Source organism: Dendronephthya gigantea, unplaced genomic scaffold (assembly GCF_004324835.1).
Source record: "Dendronephthya gigantea isolate DGI-Jeju-01 unplaced genomic scaffold, DenGig_1.0 000262F, whole genome shotgun sequence".
Classification (NCBI taxonomy): Eukaryota; Metazoa; Cnidaria; class Anthozoa; order Malacalcyonacea; family Nephtheidae; genus Dendronephthya; species Dendronephthya gigantea.
This window is the reverse complement of record NW_021163272.1, coordinates 81,551-105,000: the sequence shown is the minus strand read 5'-3', so window position 1 is coordinate 105,000 and position 23,450 is coordinate 81,551. Positions and strand designations below refer to the sequence as shown.

The window sequence follows — 23,450 nt, the reverse complement described above, 5'->3', positions numbered from 1 at the left end:
CACATTTCAATGGGGAACTGATTAAATCCAGAAGTAGCAAAGAAATGGATCAAAAGCTGCTTTCTAATAATTAAAAGGTGGTCACCATTTCCTACAAACACCTACCAACACTGAGGAACAGCTGCTCACAACCCTTATAGTGTTTAACATCAGCTGTCACATTCCTTCGATTTGGTTTCTCCCTGGAAAATCTGAGATTTCCTTTCTCTCTCCCAGAATTCTTATACAGTCTTTTGAATGCTGTCTAAACATAAGTAAAAACCTTGAATGTTGGATGATCAAACTGAATGAAACATAAAAAAAAGGCTCCATGTCTTAGGTAACTATATGGTAATTGTTTAAAAATTTGACTGTTTAAAAGTTTATAATTATCACAACTTCAATCACCCTTACTATTGAATTTAAAATTAAACAAAGGCAAAATGCTAATGTCAACATTTTGTTTAGTTCACCTTTGGGTTACCAAACAATAGATAATGATAGGCATTCACATATGTTCTATTAGTAATCGGCTTCCACTGTTAGTTAATTTTTCTAGCATTTATAGTTTTATATCGTATAATGTTAATTAAAGCAGTTTATTCAAGATTCCCACATAATGCATTAACCCTTATTGAGGCAAATTTTCAAAAAATTACTTGAAAATCCTATAGAAATTCCAATGAAATTTATTCATACATGATGCATGTATTTATAATATTGGACATAAAGGTTTTTTTGACTGTTAATGGGTTAACTCATTAAGCATTGGTGTTCCGTCCGCACGATTGATATTTAACATTTATAGTTTATTTCACCTTTATACTTTATGTTTGTTATTTGCACGCTTGCACGGCAACTCTTAGACCGGACCCGAACTGTTTATTTGTCGCCACCTATGACGTACACGCACGATTTAATTATACGGTTTATTGATGAGATAGGAGAAGGTCGTTGCCAAGGCTTGGGTGAGTCAAGCGTAATTTTGTGCACTGTTTGTCTAAAATAAAATTTGTTAGAAAAACCACGTTTATCGAGTTTGAATCATAGCGAAATCAAATGAAATCGATCGAGAAGTAACATTGGTCCTTATTCAAACCGGATTTGAATCCGTGAAAAAAGATATATCTCCTGAAAAGAAGTGAATATGTCAACTAATCAAGACGCGCAAAGTCCAACTTGTACGAGCGAGAATATAAACGGCGAAAACACGCAGAAAGAAAGCTCGCACCCCGCCATCGAAACGCCAAATACCAGCGTCGATTTACGCGCACGGATCCAGGGCATCAAAGGGGAAAGAGCGCAAGAGAAATCAAGCGTTACGCGCTTTATAACGAAGCTAAACAAGCTCATACAAGACCATGGAAGTCGAACACTGATCAAAACCCTTATTGCGAAAATAGAAAATCAAGTTCAGAGCGCAGATAAATGTAACCGAAAGCTTTACGAACTTCTACCGGAGGAAGAACACGAACACGTCAAGAAATGGTTGGTAGAAGTAGCCGAAAAAGCTGACGAAGCTGTGGCAAAGGCACTCGAGCACCTCGAACAACGCGAAGACGAACCTCCATCCGTTTCCGGATATAGCGCACAGGCAAAGTCGAATGTATCTTCAACCTCGAGACTTTCAATACGAGCAGCCGAAGCCAGACGAAAGGCGAAGCTAGCACAGCTGAAAACAAAACAAATAGAAGAAGAATCGATTCGGCGAAAGGAACTTGAGCGCATCGAAGGTGAAAAACTTCTCAAATTTCAACAAGCAAAAAGGGAACACGACCGTCTTGGCAGAGAAGAAACAGAAAGACGCCGCATACAAGAGGCGAAAGACCTTGCGGAACAAGCCGATCTCGAAGCCAGGTTGATTGAAGATGAAGTCGAAACAGTCAGTTCGGGAAATTCGGGTGATTTAAAGAAACGACTCCGAGACTTCAACGAGGATTATCAACCCCCTGTCGAGAACGGAAATAAGCTTTCAACAATCTGAAGTGGCCTCAATCCGGGGATAAAGGAGGACGAAAACCAGCGTATCGAATTGGGTAAATTTCCTTGCGAAGCCCCCGACGAAAGAGCAGTGTCTACCGCTTCATGGATTGCCAATCTCCCGCCGGTGATGAACGATGATCAAAAACGCGAACCAATTCCCACACCCTCGGCATACTGCAACTCGATCCCGAAACTAACACTTTCGAAGTTTGACGGCGACCCTTTAAAGTGGACAGATTGGCTCGGAATGTTTGAGGCGATCATTCACCGAACGGCGATGTCCCCCTCGGAAAAAATGACCCACCTCCAACAAAATGTTGTCGGAAAAGCGAAATCCGTGATTGCTGGCTTCAGGTACAACGGGAACCTTTACCATCAAGCATTAAAGAGCTTTGAAAATCGTTTCGGGAAACCACATATCGTCGTGCAAGCACACTTGGATAAGCTTTCGAAAGCACCTGCAGTTACAGAGGACGATCCAGGTAGCGTTACGGCATTTTCCACGGTAGTCAAAGGTATTGTTTGGACATTCAAAGATCTGGGATATGTCGACGACTTGAAAGCTTCCAGCAACGTTAGGACCGCCATTGAGAAACTGGCTCAAACCATGATCCTAAAATGGAATGAACATATCGTTGATAAGATTGTACGTCCTTCGCTTATTACGCTCGGAGATTGGCTACAGAAACAATCGGAGGCTTACGAACTATTGCCCGCGAAGCCAAAACCTAAGTTCTCTAGCGGATCAGGTAACGATAGACGAAGCCGGTGAAGAGATGGCCAACCAGCAAACACATACATAACCCACGAAGGTGAAAAACCTACAAATCCATGTCCCTTCGATGGCGGTGACCACCTGGTTTCATTATGCCCGACCTTTGTAGCGAAACGGAGGTGGGAGACGGAGTCGTTTGGCTGCAAATACCACGGTGATACAGCCCGAGCAATCGAGGATAAAAAGGCCCTGGTAATACTAGAATCAACAACGAAAAAGGTTGGTCGTCCTTCGTTTCCTGTGGAGAGAAGACCGTAGTTCGACACCGGAGGTCTATCAATTTCGTCGCCACATATTTGGAGCGAAGTCGTCTCCGACATCTGCGAACTATGTTCTACGTCAAGCCGCAAAGGATGGCGCTGATGAATTCCCCGCCGCCGCAGAAACGGTCCTGAGAAATTTCTACATGGATGACCACTTCAAGTCCGTGCGAAACGAGTACGAAGCTGTGCAGACCTATGAGAACCTAACCGAGTTGCTTTCAAGAGGCGGTTTCCGCTTGACCAAATGGTGCAGCAGCTCACGCGAAGTGTTAACCCGCATACCAGAAAGTGAACTATCTCCTTCCTTGAAGGGACTTGACCTCAATGATGAACTCCCGACCGAACGTGCACTCGGAGTTGCCTGGAACACGGAATCAGACTGCTTTGTTTTCCAGAACCAAATCCGAAAGTCGGCGACCACTCAGAGGCAGGTCCTGAGCTTGATTTCTACAATATACGACCCTCTTGGTATGATCGCACCCTACATTCTCCGAGCGAAAATATTCCTTCAAACACTATGGTGTGCTAAATGAGGTTGGGACCAGGAAATCAGCCAAGCAGAACTAGCTCCCTTTAAAGAATGGCTAGATGAATTAGCAGACTTGGCTTCGTTCGCCCAACCGAGATTCTATCGAACGCCCCTGAGACAACCGACGGCCGTACAGGTCCACCTGTTTGGCGACGCCTCAATCGACGCCTTTTCCCCTGTAGCCTATTTCCGATTTCTCTATGGAGATGGGTCCGTACAATGCTGCTTTGTATTGGGGAAAACCAGAGTCGCGCCCCTCCGACAACTGAGCATCCCAAAGCTAGAGCTACAAGCCGCTGTAATGTGCGTCCGTTTGTTGGAGACCGTAAAGAGGGAGCACACCTACAACTTTGAATCCTGCCTTCTGTGGAGTGATAATAGTACAGTTCTCCAATGGATCCGTAGCGCGAGCCGTCGTCATCCAACATTCATCGCCGACCGCGTAGCTGAAATCCAAGACTCTACTGACCCATCCCATTGGAGGCACGTACCTGGTCGTCTAAACGTCGCCGACGACGGTAGCCGCGGTCTACACTCTAACGAGTTGCACCCAGAATGCCGATGGTTGAATGGGCCGGCACTCCTTTATCAACGCGAGGAATTCTGGCCGACCGAAGCTAAAACGAGCGATGACGCATCAGATGCCATCAACCAAGAGTGGACTGGGGTGACTCATGACAATCCGCAAGCTCTCCTGGACCCTTCTCGTTTCTCGTCGTGGAACAAACTGATACGCGTTACATGCTGGATTCTCCGATTCATCAGGAACTGCCGCAGATCACCGCAAGAACGACAGTTAGGGTCGATCACCGTTTCGGAGCGATACGACGCTAAAGATGTCTGGATAAAGACGGCCCAAATCGAGCACTTTTCATCAGAAATTCGTGGGCTGCAGTCGAAAACACCCATATCCCGACAGAGTCGCATCCTTACCCTGACGCCATTTCTCGACGGGAACGGTTTGCTACGGGCCGGCGGAAGACTGTCCAAGGCCCCAATTCCTTACTCCACCCAACATCCAGTGATTCTGCCGCAGAAACACGATGTCACCCGGCTTATAATCACCTATTTCCACGAAAGGCTTTACCACGAGGGCAACGAGCACGTTCGTAATGCAATTCGTCAGGAATTTTGGATCCTGAATTGTCGCGCTGAAATTCGGACGATTTCCCACAACTGCGCGTATTGTCGTAGAAAACGAGCTCGACCACAGGCGCCAAAGATGGCCGACATCCCAAGCGTGAGATTGAAAGCGCATCTACCGCCATTTTCCCATGTTGGGGTGGACTACTTTGGACCGTTAGTCGTGAAGCGTTTTCGGAAGACCGAGAAGAGATATGGTTGCCTGTTCACCTGTCTTGTTACGCGAGCAGTCCATATAGAAATCTCACATACATTGGAGACGGATTCCTACATTATGGCAGTTCGTAGAATGATCTCCAGAAGGGGGAAACCTCGACGCATTCTCTCCGACAACGGTACAAATTTTGTTGGCGCCGACCGAGAGCTACGAGAGTGTCTTCGGAACTGGAACAAAGTTAAAATCAACGACGAGATGGCACAACAAGAGATTGAGTGGCATTTCAACCCCCCATCTGCGCCTCATTTCGGCGGCGTCTGGGAGCGACTGGTGCAGTCTTGCAAACGAGCCATCCAAGCCGTCGTTGGAAAACAAACCCTAACTGACGAGGTACTACTCACAGTTATGGCCGAGGTCGAATCTTTACTGAATAGTCGCCCACTCACCCACGTCAGCACTCATCTGTCGGATGACGAAGCCTTGACCCCAAACCACTTCCTCCTTGGTCATCCTAGCTCGAATTTACCACCAGACGTATTTGTCGACAAGGAAATATCCAGCCGACGTCGATGGTGACAAGCTCAAGTTGTCACTGACCACATTTGGAGACGATGGCTAAAAGAGTACGTCCCAAATCTGCTACCAAGACGAAAGTGGAACGCGAAGTCTCGGAACCTCCAGAAGGACGATCTTGTTCTCGTTGTCGACCCTGATTCGCCTCGTGGAGTATGGGCCCTTGGTCGCGTGATTCGCCCGATAGTCGGAGATTCGGGAATCGTCCGCGCGGTCGAAGTCAAAACGAATAGAGGAACCTTCGTGCGGCCTGTAGTGAAGATAGCGTTGCTCGAAGAAGTAACCCAACCTTTAAAGAATGACGTGTCCACATCCTAACTCGGAGCTGAACACGGGGCCGGCGATGTTCCGTCCGCACGATTGATATTTAACATTTATAGTTTATTTCACCTTTATACTTTATGTTTGTTATTTGCACGCTTGCACGGCAACTCTTAGACCGGACCCGAACTGTTTATTTGTCGCCACCTATGACGTACACGCACGATTTAATTATACGGTTTATTGATGAAATAGGAGAAGGTCGTTGCTAAGGCTTGGGTGAGTCAAGCGTAATTTTGTGCACTGTTTGTCTAAAATAAAATCTGTTAGAAAAACCACGTTTATTGAGTTTGAATCGTAGCGAAATCAAATGAAATCGATCGAGAAGTAACAATTGGAATGTTTATAAATCTATCCACTCATCTTACCTTTAAAAAACTTCTCTTGGTATGCCAGTCAAAAATAACAAATGGATAAAGATGATCCAATTTGTGTTTTGCAGAATGACAGCCAGCCCTTAAATCTCTTGCTCCGGAGAAGCGAACTCGAGTCAACTGGTCATCAAAGCATGGTATTTTCACACCATGCAATGGATCAGATATGGAGGAAACAGGTGGTACATGTGCAGCAGGTTGGTCAGGTCTGGAATGGGCTTGGATTGGAGGCGGAACTTCATTATCGACATCCTCTGAACAAAGTCCAGCAGAAATGTAAATTTCCTTAGTCCATTTCTCTAGCTGATCCAGCACATCCACACATTCGGAATATTTCTTCTCATCTTTCATGAGGATAGGCATTGTTAAAATTTCTGACTTTGTTGACATTTCCTTGGTATATGTATGACTGCCAGTACTTGTAGGGAAAAATCGCTTAAACATTTCAAAAGCTGGAAAGTGTTCAAACAGAAGTTGTCCAATAAGTATCTTATACCAGTTTCTGATTACTTCCAATTCCAGAGGATTGATATCCACCACCTGGTGAACATTGCAATCCTTTAAACTTTGCTGAGGACCAGAATCGGGCAATCCTTGGTTTGAAACACGGTCGAAAACTATACTGGTTGCCAAAGCATGAACACTTCTATTTTGAACTTCCTGCCTCATGTCATGTGCCTTTTCTTCCCAGTCAATATTGTCAAGGACATAAACAAACTTGCAACCAGCCTTGACCAATTCTGCAGCACGGTCCAAGAACTGTTTACCAATTTCATCAAGTAGAGGATATTTCATTTTAGGCTAAAAATACAGTAGCATAAAAAACAATGAATACAACATCATAACTTAACTTTTTTATCACCTCATTATAAGATTATATGGATTAAGATCAATTCCCCATCCAATGCTGGAGTGGCCTTATGGGTCTTGCTTTGCCTTATTCCTTTTAATTATCAAGTGCAAAAGCAGCAAGACTTTGCTCTTGAGTTAACAAGATTACATAGCAATTGAAATTTCTTAGTTGGGAACTGCAGCTTTCACAAACAAGTGGTATATTTGAAAAAGATCATTATAATAAGGCTTCAATAATAAGTCAAATTATTACCTACATTTAGGGATGCCTGGCCTCCTACTAGCAACATTGAATTCATCCGCTGAATCCTACTTAATTCATGACATCTTAAAAACATTATGATCCCATAAATTAGGCAGATGACTGGAGTTTTCTATGTTGCTGGGTTGAGGGGTTTGTTCTCCGAGCAACTTCATTGAGCTCTTTGTTTGCCTCGTATAAGATTTGACTCTGTTAAACATAAAAATATAAAACTATCCATAACACGACTTTTATTGCATGTCTGTTATCAAATATTTTGCAACAGATAACATAGATATGCATCAGTGACTCGAGCATCATTAATGCGCTAAATATGCAGAAAGCATGTAATAGAAATTAGACAAATCTAAACTAGATAATACACAATACAAAGTCTAAAGAAGCAAACTTACATGTGGCACCATTTCAGCAACACTTTCAGATGGATCAGAGCTACTGGTACTAGCAATGTTAAAATCAATACTTCGCCGACGAGAATTGCCAGCTGCCAAAACTTTTGACGGTTGCACTGGGGCAGACGGTGATAGTTCAATACAACGTCTTGCACGAACCTCTTCTTTCAATGAACACTGGGTTTCGAAAATAATGTTTTTGAATGCGATAAAATTATTTACCCTTCTTTCGCAAGGTTGACAGATTAAATGTGGAAGTGCGCTATCTCGCTGAAAATCGCTACCGTAAACAGATTCAGCGTTGCGTAAAATTTCACGGTTTGAATCTTCAAACACATTCTTGCTGTGCTTTGGATCGGTAACGGATTTACAAAGTCTGCAAAGTGTAGATCCGAACCTTTTGTAGAGCTTCTTTGGCGTCTCTTGGCTCGCCATAGACGAGAATGAAAATGAGATGACAACAGTGAAATACGATCCAACATACTCGTAATGTAATTCAATATGTTATTCTTTCTTGTTATTGACAATACTATGTCATATTGTGATGCTTTTATATGCATTTCTTCCAAAAACTTATGTCGCACGAATACAAAACAAAACAAGTTTATTATGAAAATATAGAATTTTCCCATCATAATAATAACGCTCCCCTACCACCCGTCCCTAAGTATAAATTCAATTTAGCACCCAAAATCTGGGTGCCACGTGACCAGCCCGGACCAGGGTCTTTACTCCCCCCCACGAGTAAAGACCCTGGGTACGAGGTTGCCAGACTCTTTGACTCTATTGCTCTGTTAGGAAATGTCAACACAGAGCTTTCATTTAAATGCCAAGATTGCATGAGACCTCTACAGAGTCCTGCATTGAAAGCAGCTTGTAATCGAACCCACTGACCTACAAAATTACTGTTTGGTCAGGATTTGTTAAAAACCATATCAGGTTCTAAACTGGAGCAAAAAAGAATGGCTCATGGACCACCCTCAAAACCACGATACCACCCTTATCCTACCCAACAGCGCCCACAAAATAAGTCTTTTTATTGAATTGGGGGAGGAAACCATACCCTTCCCACACCAACAACAGAAATATGAAGAAATCCCAGACATCTTGTGGTTAATTTCAAAGGTAAAAGATTATTCATTAATGACACTCATGTTAAACCCTTCCTATCGGCTCGTATTGCATCTTTTGTTAGTGGTCATTATATTCAAGTAATATATTCAAGTAATTATATTGAGAAGTGGCAATCCATTACATCTGATAATCAGGGACGCCGGAACGATAAAAGGGCAGGGGGGCTAACTCTGACAAAGGGCATCTCGCCACTGTTGTCAGTACTATAGTATTGTTAGTATATAGTTATTCAATAGTTTTAGTACTGACAATTTGACACGTATATATTATTTTACTTGTCTTTAATTTGCAACTCAATCAACAAGGATATATGTACATAAAAAACGATTGATGGTTTTAATTTTGATATCAAGCTTGACAGATAGAACTAGACTAATGTAATAGACACGAATTAATACAATAATGAGGATATACTGGTCCATTACGACTCTGATCATCACGTTAATTATAGCTATTAATAAATTTGGTGATAACTATAAATTATGAAAATTGAAAACTGTAATTTATTTATAATAGTACTTTCCAAAATAGGCAATTCTTCTTTCGTTTCTCTCCGCAAATTCTTTGGCTACTACATCTATGTCAACCATATCCATGTGCCTCTTCTGAATGTTAGCAAACATGATGTCGTTTAAGTGGTTCCCTCCAGTTTTCGATCGCAACCAGGTCTTCAGTCGTCGCATGGCACTAAACGTGCGCTCACAAGAAGCAGACGCAAGAGGCACTGTATAATAAAGTATTATTAGCCGCTAACGAGACTCTCCTTTCTTTCGTGGCAGTTAACAGAATTTTCTCGATTTTACAGATTTTACGTTGATTGTATTGCAAACTGAGTCAATAGAGCATTGTCCTCCAACTTTTGGTACTGTGGCAGCATAGGCAGTTTTATAGCAAACGCTTTCTTCATATTCCTTAAACTTCTCAGGACCTTTTTTCCAGTTGCTGAACCCGAATTCATAATCACCAAACACACCTTTTTGCTTTGCAGTGTAACCGGTGAAAGTAGCACAGATTGAGCAGAATGCTTTATTCAGTTCCCGGCTGAAAATATCGCCCATTTATCGCGCTCCTCTTCTTGTCGTTCACTGTAAAATCATCCTCACATCTCACCAATGCTGCTTCCACGAAACCAAAACTTTGATCTATCTGGCTTCGTGATTCTAGACCTGTTCGCGATTGATCACTTTCAGACTGAGTGTCAAATGATTGCTCTGGCACTGATATCGGGTATACGTTTACCTCACCTTGCTCGCTTAAATCGTGACTCGTCTTTTTAGTTGCAGAAGTGAAAGCGATGTGATCTTTGCCTGACCAGGCTTAGCAGCGACTTCAGCGAGAGCTTTTGTAGCAGATTTTGCATTCCTTTCTTTTCTAAGCATCCAAATAGTGAAAAAAATGAACGAATTTACGACACACAATTCAACACTTCGGCAATATTTACATGTTTCACGCAATTAAGAATCCACGATGTAACAGTTCAGCGGCAAGCAGAACTTAGCTATACTTGGTGTCGCTATTAATAAGCTGTATCATTTCTGAGTTCTGAGTTGATGAGTTACTATCGATTATATTAGGCAAGTTTATTACTAAAATTGGTTTACATTTGTTTATCATACATTAAAAATCTATAAAAAAATTAGTATGTATTATATTTATTTTTCATTTTTGGCAACAGGGCACTTTCGCCCCCCCTTGCCCCCCCTGTTCCGGCATCCCTGCTGATAATACCATTTTGCAAATAGTAAAAGGGGAAAAAATCAATTTTATAGACAAGCCACCTTTTCAGTATACTATTCCAAATAATTCTATTGCTAAAGAGCATATCTCCAAAATTAATGAGGAAATTGAAAATCTAATTAAAAGGCAAGTTATTATGGAGTATGAACAGGCTCATGGAGAATTTCTCTCTCCTATCTTTTCTGTACCGAAAAAGAATGGCAAAATTCGTTAAATATTAAATTTGAAGAGCTTAACCTGCATATTCCCATATGTTCATTTCAAAATGGAGAATATTAGTACAGTGCTGGATATGATGACTGAAGACTGTTTCTTAGTCACACTTGATTTGAAAGATGCATATTATTGTGTTAAAATTGATCCAAACTCTCAAAAGTACTTCAGGTTTGTTTACAATAACAAGCTCTATCAATATACAGTGTATCCAAATGGGCTTATCATTATGCCCCAGACATTTTACAAAGCTTACGAAACATATGCTATCTGTTTTGAGAGAAAAAGGCCACCTAATTATAATTTATAACTTATAATTTATATTGATGACCTCCTAATCGTAGCAACATCCTATGAGAAATGTTGAATCTCTGTCCATGAAACTATGAAACTTCTCTCAGAGCTTGGTTTTGTTATAAATGTAGACAAATCAGTTTTGGTCCCTTTACAACAAGCTGTGTTTTTGGGTTTTGTACTAAACTCAATTGTTATGACAATAACCCTTACAAGAGAAAAAATTGACAAAATTGTCTCTTTATTATCTGATTTGATAGCTAACAAATCACCTTCCATACGGGAGGTAGCACAGGCAATAGGCTATATAGTGTCTAGTTTCCCTCCTGTCAAATATGGAAAAAGCCACTATCGTAATCTTGAATATGACAAAATAGAAGCCTTAAAACAGCAAAGGGTGACTTTGATTCAGTCATGTACCTCTCACCAGCTGCAAAGGCAGACCTGAACTGGTTGTTACCAATTTACCAACATCTTATGGGTGTACCCCTCCAATATGGTGTACACTTACCTCAGATGCCTCCCTAAAAGGATGGGGGGGGGGTACATTAGGACACCTTGCTACAGGAGGTCCTTGGAACTCATCTGAAGCACTAGAACATATAAATTTCGTAGAGATTTATGCGGCGTACTTAAATTAAAATCTCTTCTTGCATAAAATTGTTGGAAAACATGTGAAGATTTTAATTGATAACACATGTGCTGTTTCAATTTCAAATAAAAGTGGTACGTGTCACAGTATAAAGTGTAATGGTATTACCACAAAAATTTGAAAATTAATAAATTGAAAAATAATATGTGGTTGACAGCTGCTCATATCCCAGGAGCACATAATACTATGGCAGATTATGAGTTAAATCCAAAAATTTTAATGCAAGCCCTGCAGGAAATATCATTTTCCCCTGCTATTGATGTTTTTGCCTCACAATTGAACACACAATTTCCCCAGTACGTCTCATATAAACCAGACCCCTTTGCTCTTCACATCGATGTGTTTACGATCCATTGGGCTGATATAAAGTTTTATTGTTTCCCCCCATTCAGTTGTATCCTCAAAGTTTTAAGGAAAATAATAGACGAACGAGGGAGAGGAATCATTGTGGTACCTTATTGGCCGACACAGTTGTGGTTCCCAATGCTAACAGCGATCCTGGAACAACAGCCGACGATTCTGAAACCATCAAAGAACCTGCTTGTGATGCCCTCAATCAAATCAAGAGAAGACGATCCGCTTCACAAGACGTTACGCCTAGCTATTTGTCAAGTATCCGGACAAAATTACAACTAGATGGTTTCTCTGCAGAGACAATTCAAATAATTTTGGGTTAATGGAGGCATGGAACTCTGGCGTAATACCAAGGGGTATACAAAAAATGGTCAGATTTCTGTAGAAGGGACAATTGTGATAGGGTCTGTCCCACGCTACCCTTGACATTGAAATTTCTTTCGGATTTAGTTAATGATAATTTGTCCTATAGTTATATTAACACAGCGAGAAGTGCACCATCATCGCTCATAATAATAAAAGATACCGATGTTCCGTTTGGACAGCTGCCTGTAGTTAAGAGATTCATGAAAGGCGCCTTTGAAAAGAGACCAGCTTTACCAAAATACAGTGCTATTTGGAATGTTAATGTGGTATTTAATTTGATCAGAAAGCAAAAGTCAGTTATAAAGACATTTCACTAAAGGAACTGACTCACAGATTAACGTTTTTATTATGTCTACTTAGTGGACAAAGCTGCCAAACTATCCACAAGCTTTCAATAGATGACATGTTTGTTAATGAGGACAAGGTGACATTTACTATCACTGAAAAGTTAAAACACACAAGGCAAGGTGTTCACCAACAACCTTTGGTTTTCATGGCTTTTAAATCAGATATAAACTTGTGCATTGTTACTCACATAAAACATTATTTAGAGAAGACCAGTGTCTTAAGACGAGAAGAGAAACAATTGCTGATAAGTTTCATAAAACCTTACAAGGCAGTATCAAAAGAGACTGTATCAAATTGGGTCAAGCACGTTTTGCAATCGGCCGGAATTGACGTTTCAGTGAAACTGCCTCAGCGAAACTCTTTCGCTGCGAAAAAAAAGTGTATATGCGTGATATTGCTAATGAGGCCTTTTCAAATACGAAACACTTCTGGTCATATTATTCCTTCAAAAATAAATTGAAGCCAGTTCCTGAAAAGATTAAGTATAAAGATGTTTCAATTAGTGATGACTTTGAGCATGCTGAAGCTTTTAATGATTACTTTAAGTCCATTTACAAACACCATACATGTCGCTCATCACCGGATCTATGTCCTGTGAATTTCAATATTAATGAATTGTTAGAACTTATTCAAGTTACGCCCGAAGATGTGTTCTCTCTTATGTTTAATTTGGATGTCTCGAAAGCTACTGGATCGGATAAATTACCAGCTATTATGTTAAAAATGTGTGCCAAATCATTATCACCTTCCTTATCTGTTTTCATTAATACTTCCCTAAGAACAGGCCTCTATATCTCAGAATGGAAACAAGCGAATATTTCGCCCATTCACAAGAATGGTGCTCGAGATGTAGTGGAAAAATTTTGACAGATTTCTCTTTTACCCATAGTCTCCAAAATACAAGAAAAATGTGTTGCCCTAAATTTAGTACCTCATGTTTCCAAAATTCTGCACCCTGCACAGTATGGTTTTCAACAGGGCCTGTCATGTGCAAATCAACTTGTTGAGGTCTTTCATACCATTGGTTTTAATTTGGACAAGGGACTAGAAAGTGACATCATTTACCTCAACTTTACGAAAGCATTTGACTTAGTGTGTCACAGTCGCCTTCTCTGGAAGTTACAACATGTTGGAATAAGTGGAAGAAACCCGGGAGAAAACAACGTGTCGTCATCAATGGTATCCAATCCTCCTGGGCAGAAGTCAAATCTGGAGTTCCACAAGGATCCCTACTTGGACCCATATTATTTTTTATCAACATTAATGACGTACCGGAGGAGGTGAAAAATTCACAAATAACAATGTTTGTGGAGGAATCGAAATGTTGCAAGTGTATTACTTCAAAACCGGACTGTGCTGCCCTTCAGGAAGATCTGAGTGTGGTAAGCGACTGGGCGAAACAAAACGAATTAGAGTTTCGGCCACGAAAATGCAAAAATCTCTGCATTTTTCGTAAGCATATTAGCTTTAATTGTGTGTACAGAATTAACCATAATGCAGAACTCAAATGCGTAGACTAACAAAAAGACCTTGGTGTGATTGTGACTGGTAACTTCTTTGGAACAGGCACGTAGGCTCTATATCAGCTAAAGCAAACAGAATGCTCACCTTTTTGAAATGCAATTGCTCTAAAGAAATTTCAAGCAATGTGCTCAAAGCTCTTTATTTAGCATTAATAAGGTCGCACCTCGGCTGTTGCAGTCTGATCTGGGCTCCCCAGATCAGAGAAACATATTACTGGTTGAATCTGTTCAACGTAGAGCTGCAAAGCTTATTTGTAAGTTATCCAAAATGGACCACTATAGTTATAGGGATCGTTATGCCACCTTAATTTATTACCACTTAGTTATTGGTTAGAATATCTCGATCTCGTATTTTTCTTTAATTGTAAATCTGATAATAGTTCTATTAAGCTAGATAATTATATCTCATTCTGCACTGGAAATTCACATCGCTCTACGACCGGCTTGTACCTAAGACTTAAGACTACTCCTAAAACATCAACATTTAGAGATTCTTATTTTCCCCATATTGTCCTGATATGGAACGCTCTACCCGATGATGTCAAGTCTTGCGCTTCTTTGCCGTCATAGACTTCGTGTGCTATTCGATCAGGACAATATTAGAAGTTACAAGTTGATTTGTCCTAAATGTCGTCACTGTAACACTCTTAATTTATGTTCTTGTTAACATTGTCTCATTAGTAATTAGGTTACCTTTCATATTAGTATAGTTCCTTGTGTTCAAACCTTCCTCTTGTTTGTGCAACCTAGTGTAGTATATGTAGTTTATGTATCTATACTAAATTTTTAAATAAAATAATGCCACAAATTTAAAAGCAAAATTAGAAGCTGCTTACCCTAGATTGACAGCTGGAGGGGGATTTGAGATTTTAAGAAAATAAATCCTCCCTCAAGTTGTGGTTTTATGCAGTGTCATTTCTAAGAGATAGTTCTGGTCTTGGACAAACTATTGCATAAGACCCATTCAAGCTGATCTGGATACTATTCCTCTTGAAACAATTGCGGATCAGACAAGCGAAAATCACACAATGCAGGTAAATTTGCTCATGTACAAATATATATTTCATTGTTAGGAAGTGTATGATGTAAACAGTCACAGTAAAATTATGACTTTCTTGCATTGTTTGGGAAGGAGCCAATGGACCAACAGTGAAATGCTTAAACTGTTCTGAGGAAATTCCATTAAACTTAATCAGATCTCATATATCTGAATGTGGGACACACAATGAGAATGTAAGAATTGTTTGACACATAATATACTATCATGATTAGTATTAGTGTTAGTTGTTAGTTATTGGTTATTATTTTAACTTTCAAGTGAGATTTGCTATTATATTATACAGAAAAATTGAATAAAGTTTTCATTATTATTATTATGTTGTTGTTGTTTGTTATCACTGGGGACCAATATCGTCCTGACATTCTCCTCGTTACTTCAGACAACACATTATATATTGCAGAATTGACCGTCGGTTATGAATCTAACCTTCGAAACAACAGCAACCGCAAAAAACAAAAGTATTTTGAACTTGTAAAAGAGCAAACAAGAATTTATAGAGATGTAGTATTTGTAAATAAATCCATGAGTTGTTTAGGTATTTTTGCTGACGAAAGTAGATCCCTTTTTAAAATGCTTGATAAAATTGGCGTAGACCAGAAACAACAGGATTACTGTGTGAAACATATGGCGACGATTGCGAACTACATATTATATATTTTGCCGTAGAAATAAAGAGTGGGAAAATCCTGAACTTTTAGTGTATTAATGTTTAATAATGTATTATAAATAGCTTACATAAATGTATAATCGTATTTTGATCCTAATTTTTCGTTCCATACATACATAGTATTGATATATAAGTAGATTCAAGTAGCCGATTGTAAGTTATGCAATGGTGCAAAACAGCAAGAGTACACTTGATTAAAATTTGAAACCCGCATTTATTAGATTGACGTCACGCAAGATTACAACCCACATTTTTGGGTTGCCTATGATTAAAATAGACAGCGCAATGTCATATTTTGATGCACGTTGTATCAATTTTAATTTAAAACATTTAATTCAAATAATACAAAAGCAACAAAACTTGTTAAAATAATCGTTTCCATTTTAAATGTCGTGTTTCAAGCGCTGGCTGAGATTACGACATTCTTTCAAAATCCAATTAGCAACATTTTCATAAATGGCGACGTAGCAAGTTCAAGTAAATTCAAGATAATAAGACGCGTCAACCAAGCACGCCTAGGGGGTAAAAAATAAGACGTCAACCAAAGGCACGCCTAGGCGGGGAGGACCTATAAATGTATGTTGAAAATATTTCACTGAATGTAGTTAGATCTTGTAAGTTTGATTGTAAAGATGAGTTCCAAAGGGAAGGATCATAAAGCAGCACTTAAAACAGTACAGCATTGGGAGAAGGAATTTGGTTGCGAATTCGACTATGATATGCGGGATGGTTTTGTTGTACGGATACGATGCAAACTTTGTACAAAAAAGAGAGTCGTATAAACGGTATGAAGAATTTTTCCACCACTTGGATTCATCCAGGTTCAGAATCTGTGAAAAAACATGCTGTTCAAGGGCACACAAACAGTATAGCTCACATGGAGGCCAAGCAAATCGAGGACAAGAGCAAAATGGAAATTGAAGTGTATATGAATCGGGTAGTGGATGTAACACCTATCGGTCAGAACTTTAAAAACATGTGCATGAGCGTGAAAGATCGAGAGTCTTTAAGAATTAAATTTAATTCAGCCTACTATCTCACAAAGCAAGAGAGGCCTTTCTCCGATTTTTCCGAACTGTTGAAACTTCAATCCAAAAATAAAGTTTTGAATATTGGAGAAAGTTACACCACTGATCGAGCAGCAGCCCAATTTGTCAATGTCATAGAAGAAGTAACCAGAGAAAGTTTAGAAGCTGATTTAGCAAAAGCATGTTATTACTCCATTTTGAGTGACGGCAGCACTGATGTTAGCACGACTGAACAGAAATTAGTGTATGTTTTATTCCTTCAAGATGGAACACCTGTCGTCAAATTTGCAGGTGTTGAATCGGCTACAACAGCTGATGCTGAAGGAATATTACGTGCAATTGAGAGTTCCTTCAGTCGACTTGTTATTTCTCGCTTTCCTGACTGCCTTGTTGGTCTCGACGTGGACGGAGCAAGTGTTAATATGGGCATACACGCTGGCCTTGGTGCAAAAGTTCGTGAAACTGCACTTTGGCTTGTTTTGGTTCACTGCTTTAATCATTGTATTGAACTTGCGTTGACAGATGTTTTTGATGCATCAGCATTTTCAAAAATTGATCAGATGCTCCAAGTACTTCATGCGCTTTACAATGCCAGTCCAAAACGCTATAGTGAACTAAAGCAATTAGCAGAAGCTTGGCAAACATCTATTCCAAAACCAACAAAGGAAACTGGCACTCGCTGGATAGAACACAAAGTCAACGCAATCAAAATAGCTTTAGAAAATTACTGGGCGTTTCTTAGTCATATTGAATCACTTTTTCAAACCGATTCAAATCCAACCAAGCAAGCGGAATTGAAAGGGTATATGTACAAATGGAAAGATGCTACATTTCCAATTTACCTGGCAATCTATTTGGATATCCTTTCTCCCATACGTCGCTTAAGTTTGGGTTTTCAGCAAGAATTGCACGATCCAGTTAAAGCGGTTCATAGAATTAAGGAGTTTTCCTGGTCCATGATGAAATTACGTGCCTTAATAGAGAAGTCCCTCAACGATCCCACTAGCAAGCTCACTCATTACAAACAACTTATCGCTGAACTTGAAACCAACGAAAAGGAGGAAACAGCTTATCAAGGTATTCCACTAGCTAGATTCAATTTTGTAAATGATGATGTTGCAAACCAGTATTCTGAAACAATAACTCAAATCCTCTCGAGCATGGAGAAGCGGTTTCAAGATTTGAATGCATCCCCAGTTTTCGGTGATATCACATCAATTTTGGACGTTTCAGTCTGGCCCAAGGAATTGAATGATGACATTTCATTTGGTGATAATGCTGTGAGTAAGTTGCTTGATTTTTTTAAGATTCTTTTGGAGAAAAATGGTTGTAAAGTTGACGAAGCATTGTTAGAGTGGGACACTCTGAAAACAATTGTTCAACCGTTCTTAAACAGTACGGAAGTTAAGTATTTCGAAGTCTGGAAACGCATTTTGACGAGTGAGTCGACCAAAAATGATTGCAAAAACATTCTTCACCTGATCGAAATTCTTCTTATCATTCCAATTATAAACAATCATTATACGGCTTTTATACAGTTATTAAATAGTTTAATCACTTAATTAAACATTCGCTATTCACTTTTTATTGTATAAGGAAACAGGCGGAAAATTGCTATCCACTTTTAAAAATTTAATTCGAACCTTGGTTTGAACACAATTATGCCCTTAAAATTGGTTAAATTGCACGCTAACAATGCCCCTTGGATGACTCCTAAATTTAAAGAGCTAATCCATAATCGTCAAAAGGCCTTGAAAGAAAACAACACTTTGCTCTTTGCGTTTTATCAGAATAGAGTAAACCAGGAAAGGAAGATAATTAAATAGAAATATTATAAGAACAAGGTTGAAAATTTGAAACATACCGATCCCAAGAAATGGTAGTCGTCCTGTAAGAAGATTTGCAGTATGTCAAAAATGGAATGTGAGCATCGTTAATAAACTTCTGAAAATTGAATCGCCATAATTTAACTCCGAAACAAAATTGGCTAACGATGTAAATTCAACGTTTCTGGATCATTCGCAAAGCTACTCAAAACTATCCTCCAGTGGAAAAATTGCGGTAACTAATCATAGAGTTCCCCAAGTTACCATCGAAGCGGTTTAAAGAAAACTAAGGATAATTAAAGTGTCCAAAGCATCTGGCCCTGACGTCATTCCAAATTGGCTCCTAAGATCCTTTAGTCATCTACTTGCTGAACCAGTATGTTATCTAATTAATTCGTCCTTCTAAAAACAGATATTCCCTACTATATGGAAAAAGGCTATGTCATCCCCCTACCAAAAATTGGCCATAAAAATTTTAATAAAGATTTGAGGCCAATTTTTCTCACGCCTACCTTATTGAAAATCGCTGAAGAGTTTGTCATGCAAGAGCATGTGAAACCTTGTCATCTTGAAGAAAATTCGATCCGACCAGTTTGGTTGTGTTCCGCATTCATCGACTACACACGCTCTGATATACCTAACTCATCATTGGCTGGAAGCAACTGATGTCATGGGTTCAGAAGCAAGAGTAATCTTAATGGATTACAAAAAAGCGTTTGATTTAATCGATCACAACTTACTGATGTGTAAATTGAAAAGCTATGAAATCAATCCTTTCATTTTAAATTGGATCCATGACTTCTTAAGTGATCGTAAGCAAAGAGTCAAACTGGAGAATGATATTTTCTCAACTTGGGATAATGTTCCCACTGGTATTCCTCAAGGTTATAAACTGGGACCATGGCTCTTTCTGGTGATGATTAACGATTTAGAGATTAAATCATCAAATGGTAATGTGATCTATGTTGATGATACAACCTGCTTTGAAATTGTGAGCAAATCTGGGCATAGCTCTGCACAAGCTATTGTTGATGAAATATCTAATTGGTCAAGTGAGAACAAATTTCAAATTCAACCAAAAAAGACCGAGGAAATGCAAATATCTTTTAAGCAGTCTCTGTCTGATTTTGCCCACCAAAATTTGTGGGGCAACACTACTGTCAAGTTGTGAACTCTTTACAGATCCTGGGTGTGACTATTCAAAGTAATCTTAAATTCTCGCCTTTGTTTCCTATCACAGTTGAAGCGAGCAAAAGTCCACACCAAAGACTTAGTAAATTTCAATGTCACGTGCATCTGCCCCGTTTTGTCATATGTTTGTGAGGTTTTTAACTTTAACTTGCAAGAAAAATTAAAGGAGTCCTTGGAACATGTTAAAAAACGAGCAATGAGGATTATTCACGGCTTTGATACACCATACGAAGTTGCCCTTGATTTATCGAGTTTGGAATGGTTGTCATCCCATCGGGACAATCTTTGCGATGACCTTCTACTAAAGATTTCTGGCAATACTAAAGATACACTTTTTAAATATTTACCTTTTAATACGAATGCAGGTTTTCCTTTAAGGAACATTAGGTCTTATAAGGATCTTAAATTGTTCATAGATGGTCTGGGCAAGTCTCGATGCAATTAGAGCTGCCATCAACTCTAGCCTCGGGATAGTGGTATGACATATTGGAGCTACTCTTGCTTTCGAAGACACAAACTAGATATGCGACGGCACTGCAGGCTGCTTGACTTGAATGAATAAGATCGTCCACATATCTGTCACGCTCTAGGATCATAGCTGCACGTGGAGACTCTTTCTTGTTTTCTTCTGCGATTTTAAACATGACGAAGCTAGCCATATCAGGGGAAGGCTTGTCGCCGAACGTAACTCTCTGCAAAGTGTATGTTATAGGCTCTTTGCTCCTGTCAAGGTTTCTCCAAAGAAAGCGGTGCACATGGGTGTCTTCTTCGGGAAGTAAGATTTATAGAAACATCTTTGAAATATCTCTGTGAACGCGACTTTCTCTTCACGAAAGCGTAGCAGTACTTTAAGTAAGTTGCCGATCAGTCCTGGACCTTTGTACAGGAGGGAATTCAACGATGCATCTTGGTAAGGACTTGCTGGATCGAAGACTACTCATAGTGGGGTGCTTTTCTTGTCAGGACGGTAAACTCCATGGCGGGGCAAATAATACACAGGTTTCCTTTCGACTTTCAGATCTTCTTCACTCAACGGAATCGCTCAGTTGTTGGCTTGTAATTGGATAATCGCATTGTTGTACATTCTTGCCTTTTCTTTATTTTTACTTAAACTCTTTTCCAACGATCGAAGTCAGCTCTCTGCTAACAAATGTTAGGTAGCAAAGTCTCATCCCCTTTCCATGGGAGGCCAATGATGTAACGGTTATCTTTGCGCTTGCACAACTTTTACATTAGATCTATTGCTCGCTTATCATCAGGCGACAGAGGTAATGTAGGGCATTGACAATTGGGAGCTTGGACTCCAAGCGTTTCGAATTTGTAGAATTTCTCCAAGTCAATCTTTTGGAACTCCGGACGTTCCAGATTCTTTGTTTACCCCAATTACATACCATCCGAGCTTAGTTTTCTTGGCCACTTGTTGTTGGAAGGCATCGCCACGACATGTTTTTTTTGTTCTTCCGCGTGTAGATGAGTGTAGTGGACTCCTAGGATGAGATCAACTGGACTCGCTGTATAATCAAATTGGATATCTTGGAGGTGAGAGAATGAATTGAGCCACTTTCGGTCTAATTCAGGAACATTCAGAATGGTTTTGTCTATCTCGTGTGCTTCGATCTTGAATTCTTTGTTACTCTTGAGTCCTGCTATACAAAAGTTGACTCTCCTACTGTGCAGTTGCTCGAGCCTCTTTCCTCCGACTACTGTTAGGTTGATGCGCTCTTTCTTTCCCTTTAAACCGAGGTCACTCGCAAATTGCTTTTGTATGGCTGTCGTTCCTGCTCCGCTATCGATCAGAATATTTCCTTTACGTATTCTTCCGTTAAGGGCTTGGAACTGAGCTTTGATTACAGGCATCATACTTGACTCATCTAGGACTGATCCCACAGCGGACTGTGTTGTTGGTGTTGTGGCATTGCTTACTGAAGCGGAAGTTGGAGGGTCGGAGTGCAGCAGGGGGTCATGGAATTAAGGGCATGGTTCACTCTTGTCGCATTTCTTTTTTCCTCTGCAGTCCTTTGAATGTCTGCGATTTAGGCAGGAAAAGCACAATCTAGCCTTTTTTGCTAATTCTAATCTTTCTGGGATGGTGGCCTCTAACACTTTGGGCATTCAACGACTCTGTGTTCTTCTCCACATACATAACACTTTAAGGGCATTTTCTTCTTCTAGGAATCAGCTGAATAGATTTTCTTTCCATCTTCGTTGTCTTTCGCTTTTTTCGGTTCCCTTCGCAAGTCACCATGCAGTTGAGGAGGTCGATAGAGCACTCACATAACCTTTTCCTATCACTTCGGCCAATTTTATCTCCCTTTATTAGATCATTGATCAAGGTGCGTGCAATTACACTTGGCTGTTCGAATTGTTCCTAAATTGTCTTTAAGGCTGTTGCATATGTTATCCCCTTTGATCCCAACCCGGAGATCGCTCTCTTTGCATCGTCAGTAACATGCATCTTCAGTTGAATCATTCATGTGTCATCAGTAAGATGGGGCTTATCATGGATGTGAATCTTAAATCGGTCGATAAAATCTGCGTAACCCAGTGGATCTCATGAGAACTTGCTTCGAACAACATTTGGTATGTCTCTGTTAGTACCAAGGCCAGGTTAAAATGGATTGCTATACCCAAAATATTGATTATTCAATATCACATTAGACCTGCAGTCTTCAACAGTTGACATTAAAACAATGTTTTGAATTTTTTTGTGATTTTCATCAATCCAATAAAACCTTCTGTAAAACTTGATCTACAACTAAATGTTTCAGCAAAACTACAGGAAAAGTATAAGTTGACAATTTTAGAGCTACCTGTACATGGGATGCATTGTGCGTTAAAGGATTGGGCAGAGGAGTAGGCAGTTTCTTCCTTTGTGGTGTCCTATATTTGCACATTGCTTAGGAATTTGTTTCCTTTTGATGCGATAATGGTAGGGGATGCTGGGAGGTCATCTGTGGAAAGGAAATTAGTGACCTCCTCTCCCTCCAACCTTTGTGCACCATTGGTCTAAGGACATATTAGAAAAACTTTTGCTTTCTTTATTTTTTTCACTAATATTTGCGTACAGTATTGTGTCTCATTTTTTATACCATTTAAATTTAAATTTGCTATTGGCAGGTGCAAGTTCCAGTATAGTTGGTGATGAAACACCAAAGTCGACATCAAGCAACCAGAGTTCGAGGCAAGAGCAACCCGACAGTAAGTGTTCTGTTAAAGAGAGACTTTAGTAGTTGGAGCTTAAAACAGTCAAAGCATTTCCAAGCAAGGACTCGGTCCTTTGTAAAGCTCTACTGGGAAATTTACCAACACGACAGCAAGGTAACAAACATTTGTACCTATAGACTGCAAGAAATCATGCGGCAGTTTTAAACTGTAAAGAGCACAAATGATAACCAAAGTTGCTACTTGTCAAATTTACCTGAATGTCCTATGTGAGTAAGTGACTTGCAACACT

General features: G+C 39.8%; 3 protein-coding genes across 3 annotated transcripts; all 3 read left to right on the top strand.

The window, feature by feature from the left end:
• The first annotated feature begins 1,126 nt into the window (after positions 1 to 1,126).
• Positions 1,127 to 1,963, top strand: LOC114541040 (eukaryotic translation initiation factor 3 subunit A-like). Its single transcript, XM_028561032.1, has one exon. The coding sequence runs from the start codon at positions 1,127 to 1,129 to the stop codon at positions 1,961 to 1,963; it is 837 nt and encodes a 278-aa protein (XP_028416833.1).
• Positions 1,964 to 3,830: 1,867 nt separating this feature from the next.
• LOC114541039 lies at positions 3,831 to 5,405 on the top strand. Its single transcript, XM_028561031.1, has one exon. The coding sequence runs from the start codon at positions 3,831 to 3,833 to the stop codon at positions 5,403 to 5,405; it is 1,575 nt and encodes a 524-aa protein (XP_028416832.1).
• An 11,294-nt stretch (positions 5,406 to 16,699) lies between these two features.
• Positions 16,700 to 19,471, top strand: LOC114541038 (zinc finger protein 862-like). Its single transcript, XM_028561030.1, has 2 exons — positions 16,700 to 18,419; positions 19,218 to 19,471. The coding sequence occupies exons 1-2, from the start codon at positions 16,700 to 16,702 to the stop codon at positions 19,469 to 19,471; spliced, it is 1,974 nt and encodes a 657-aa protein (XP_028416831.1).
• Positions 19,472 to 23,450: the final 3,979 nt, after the last annotated feature.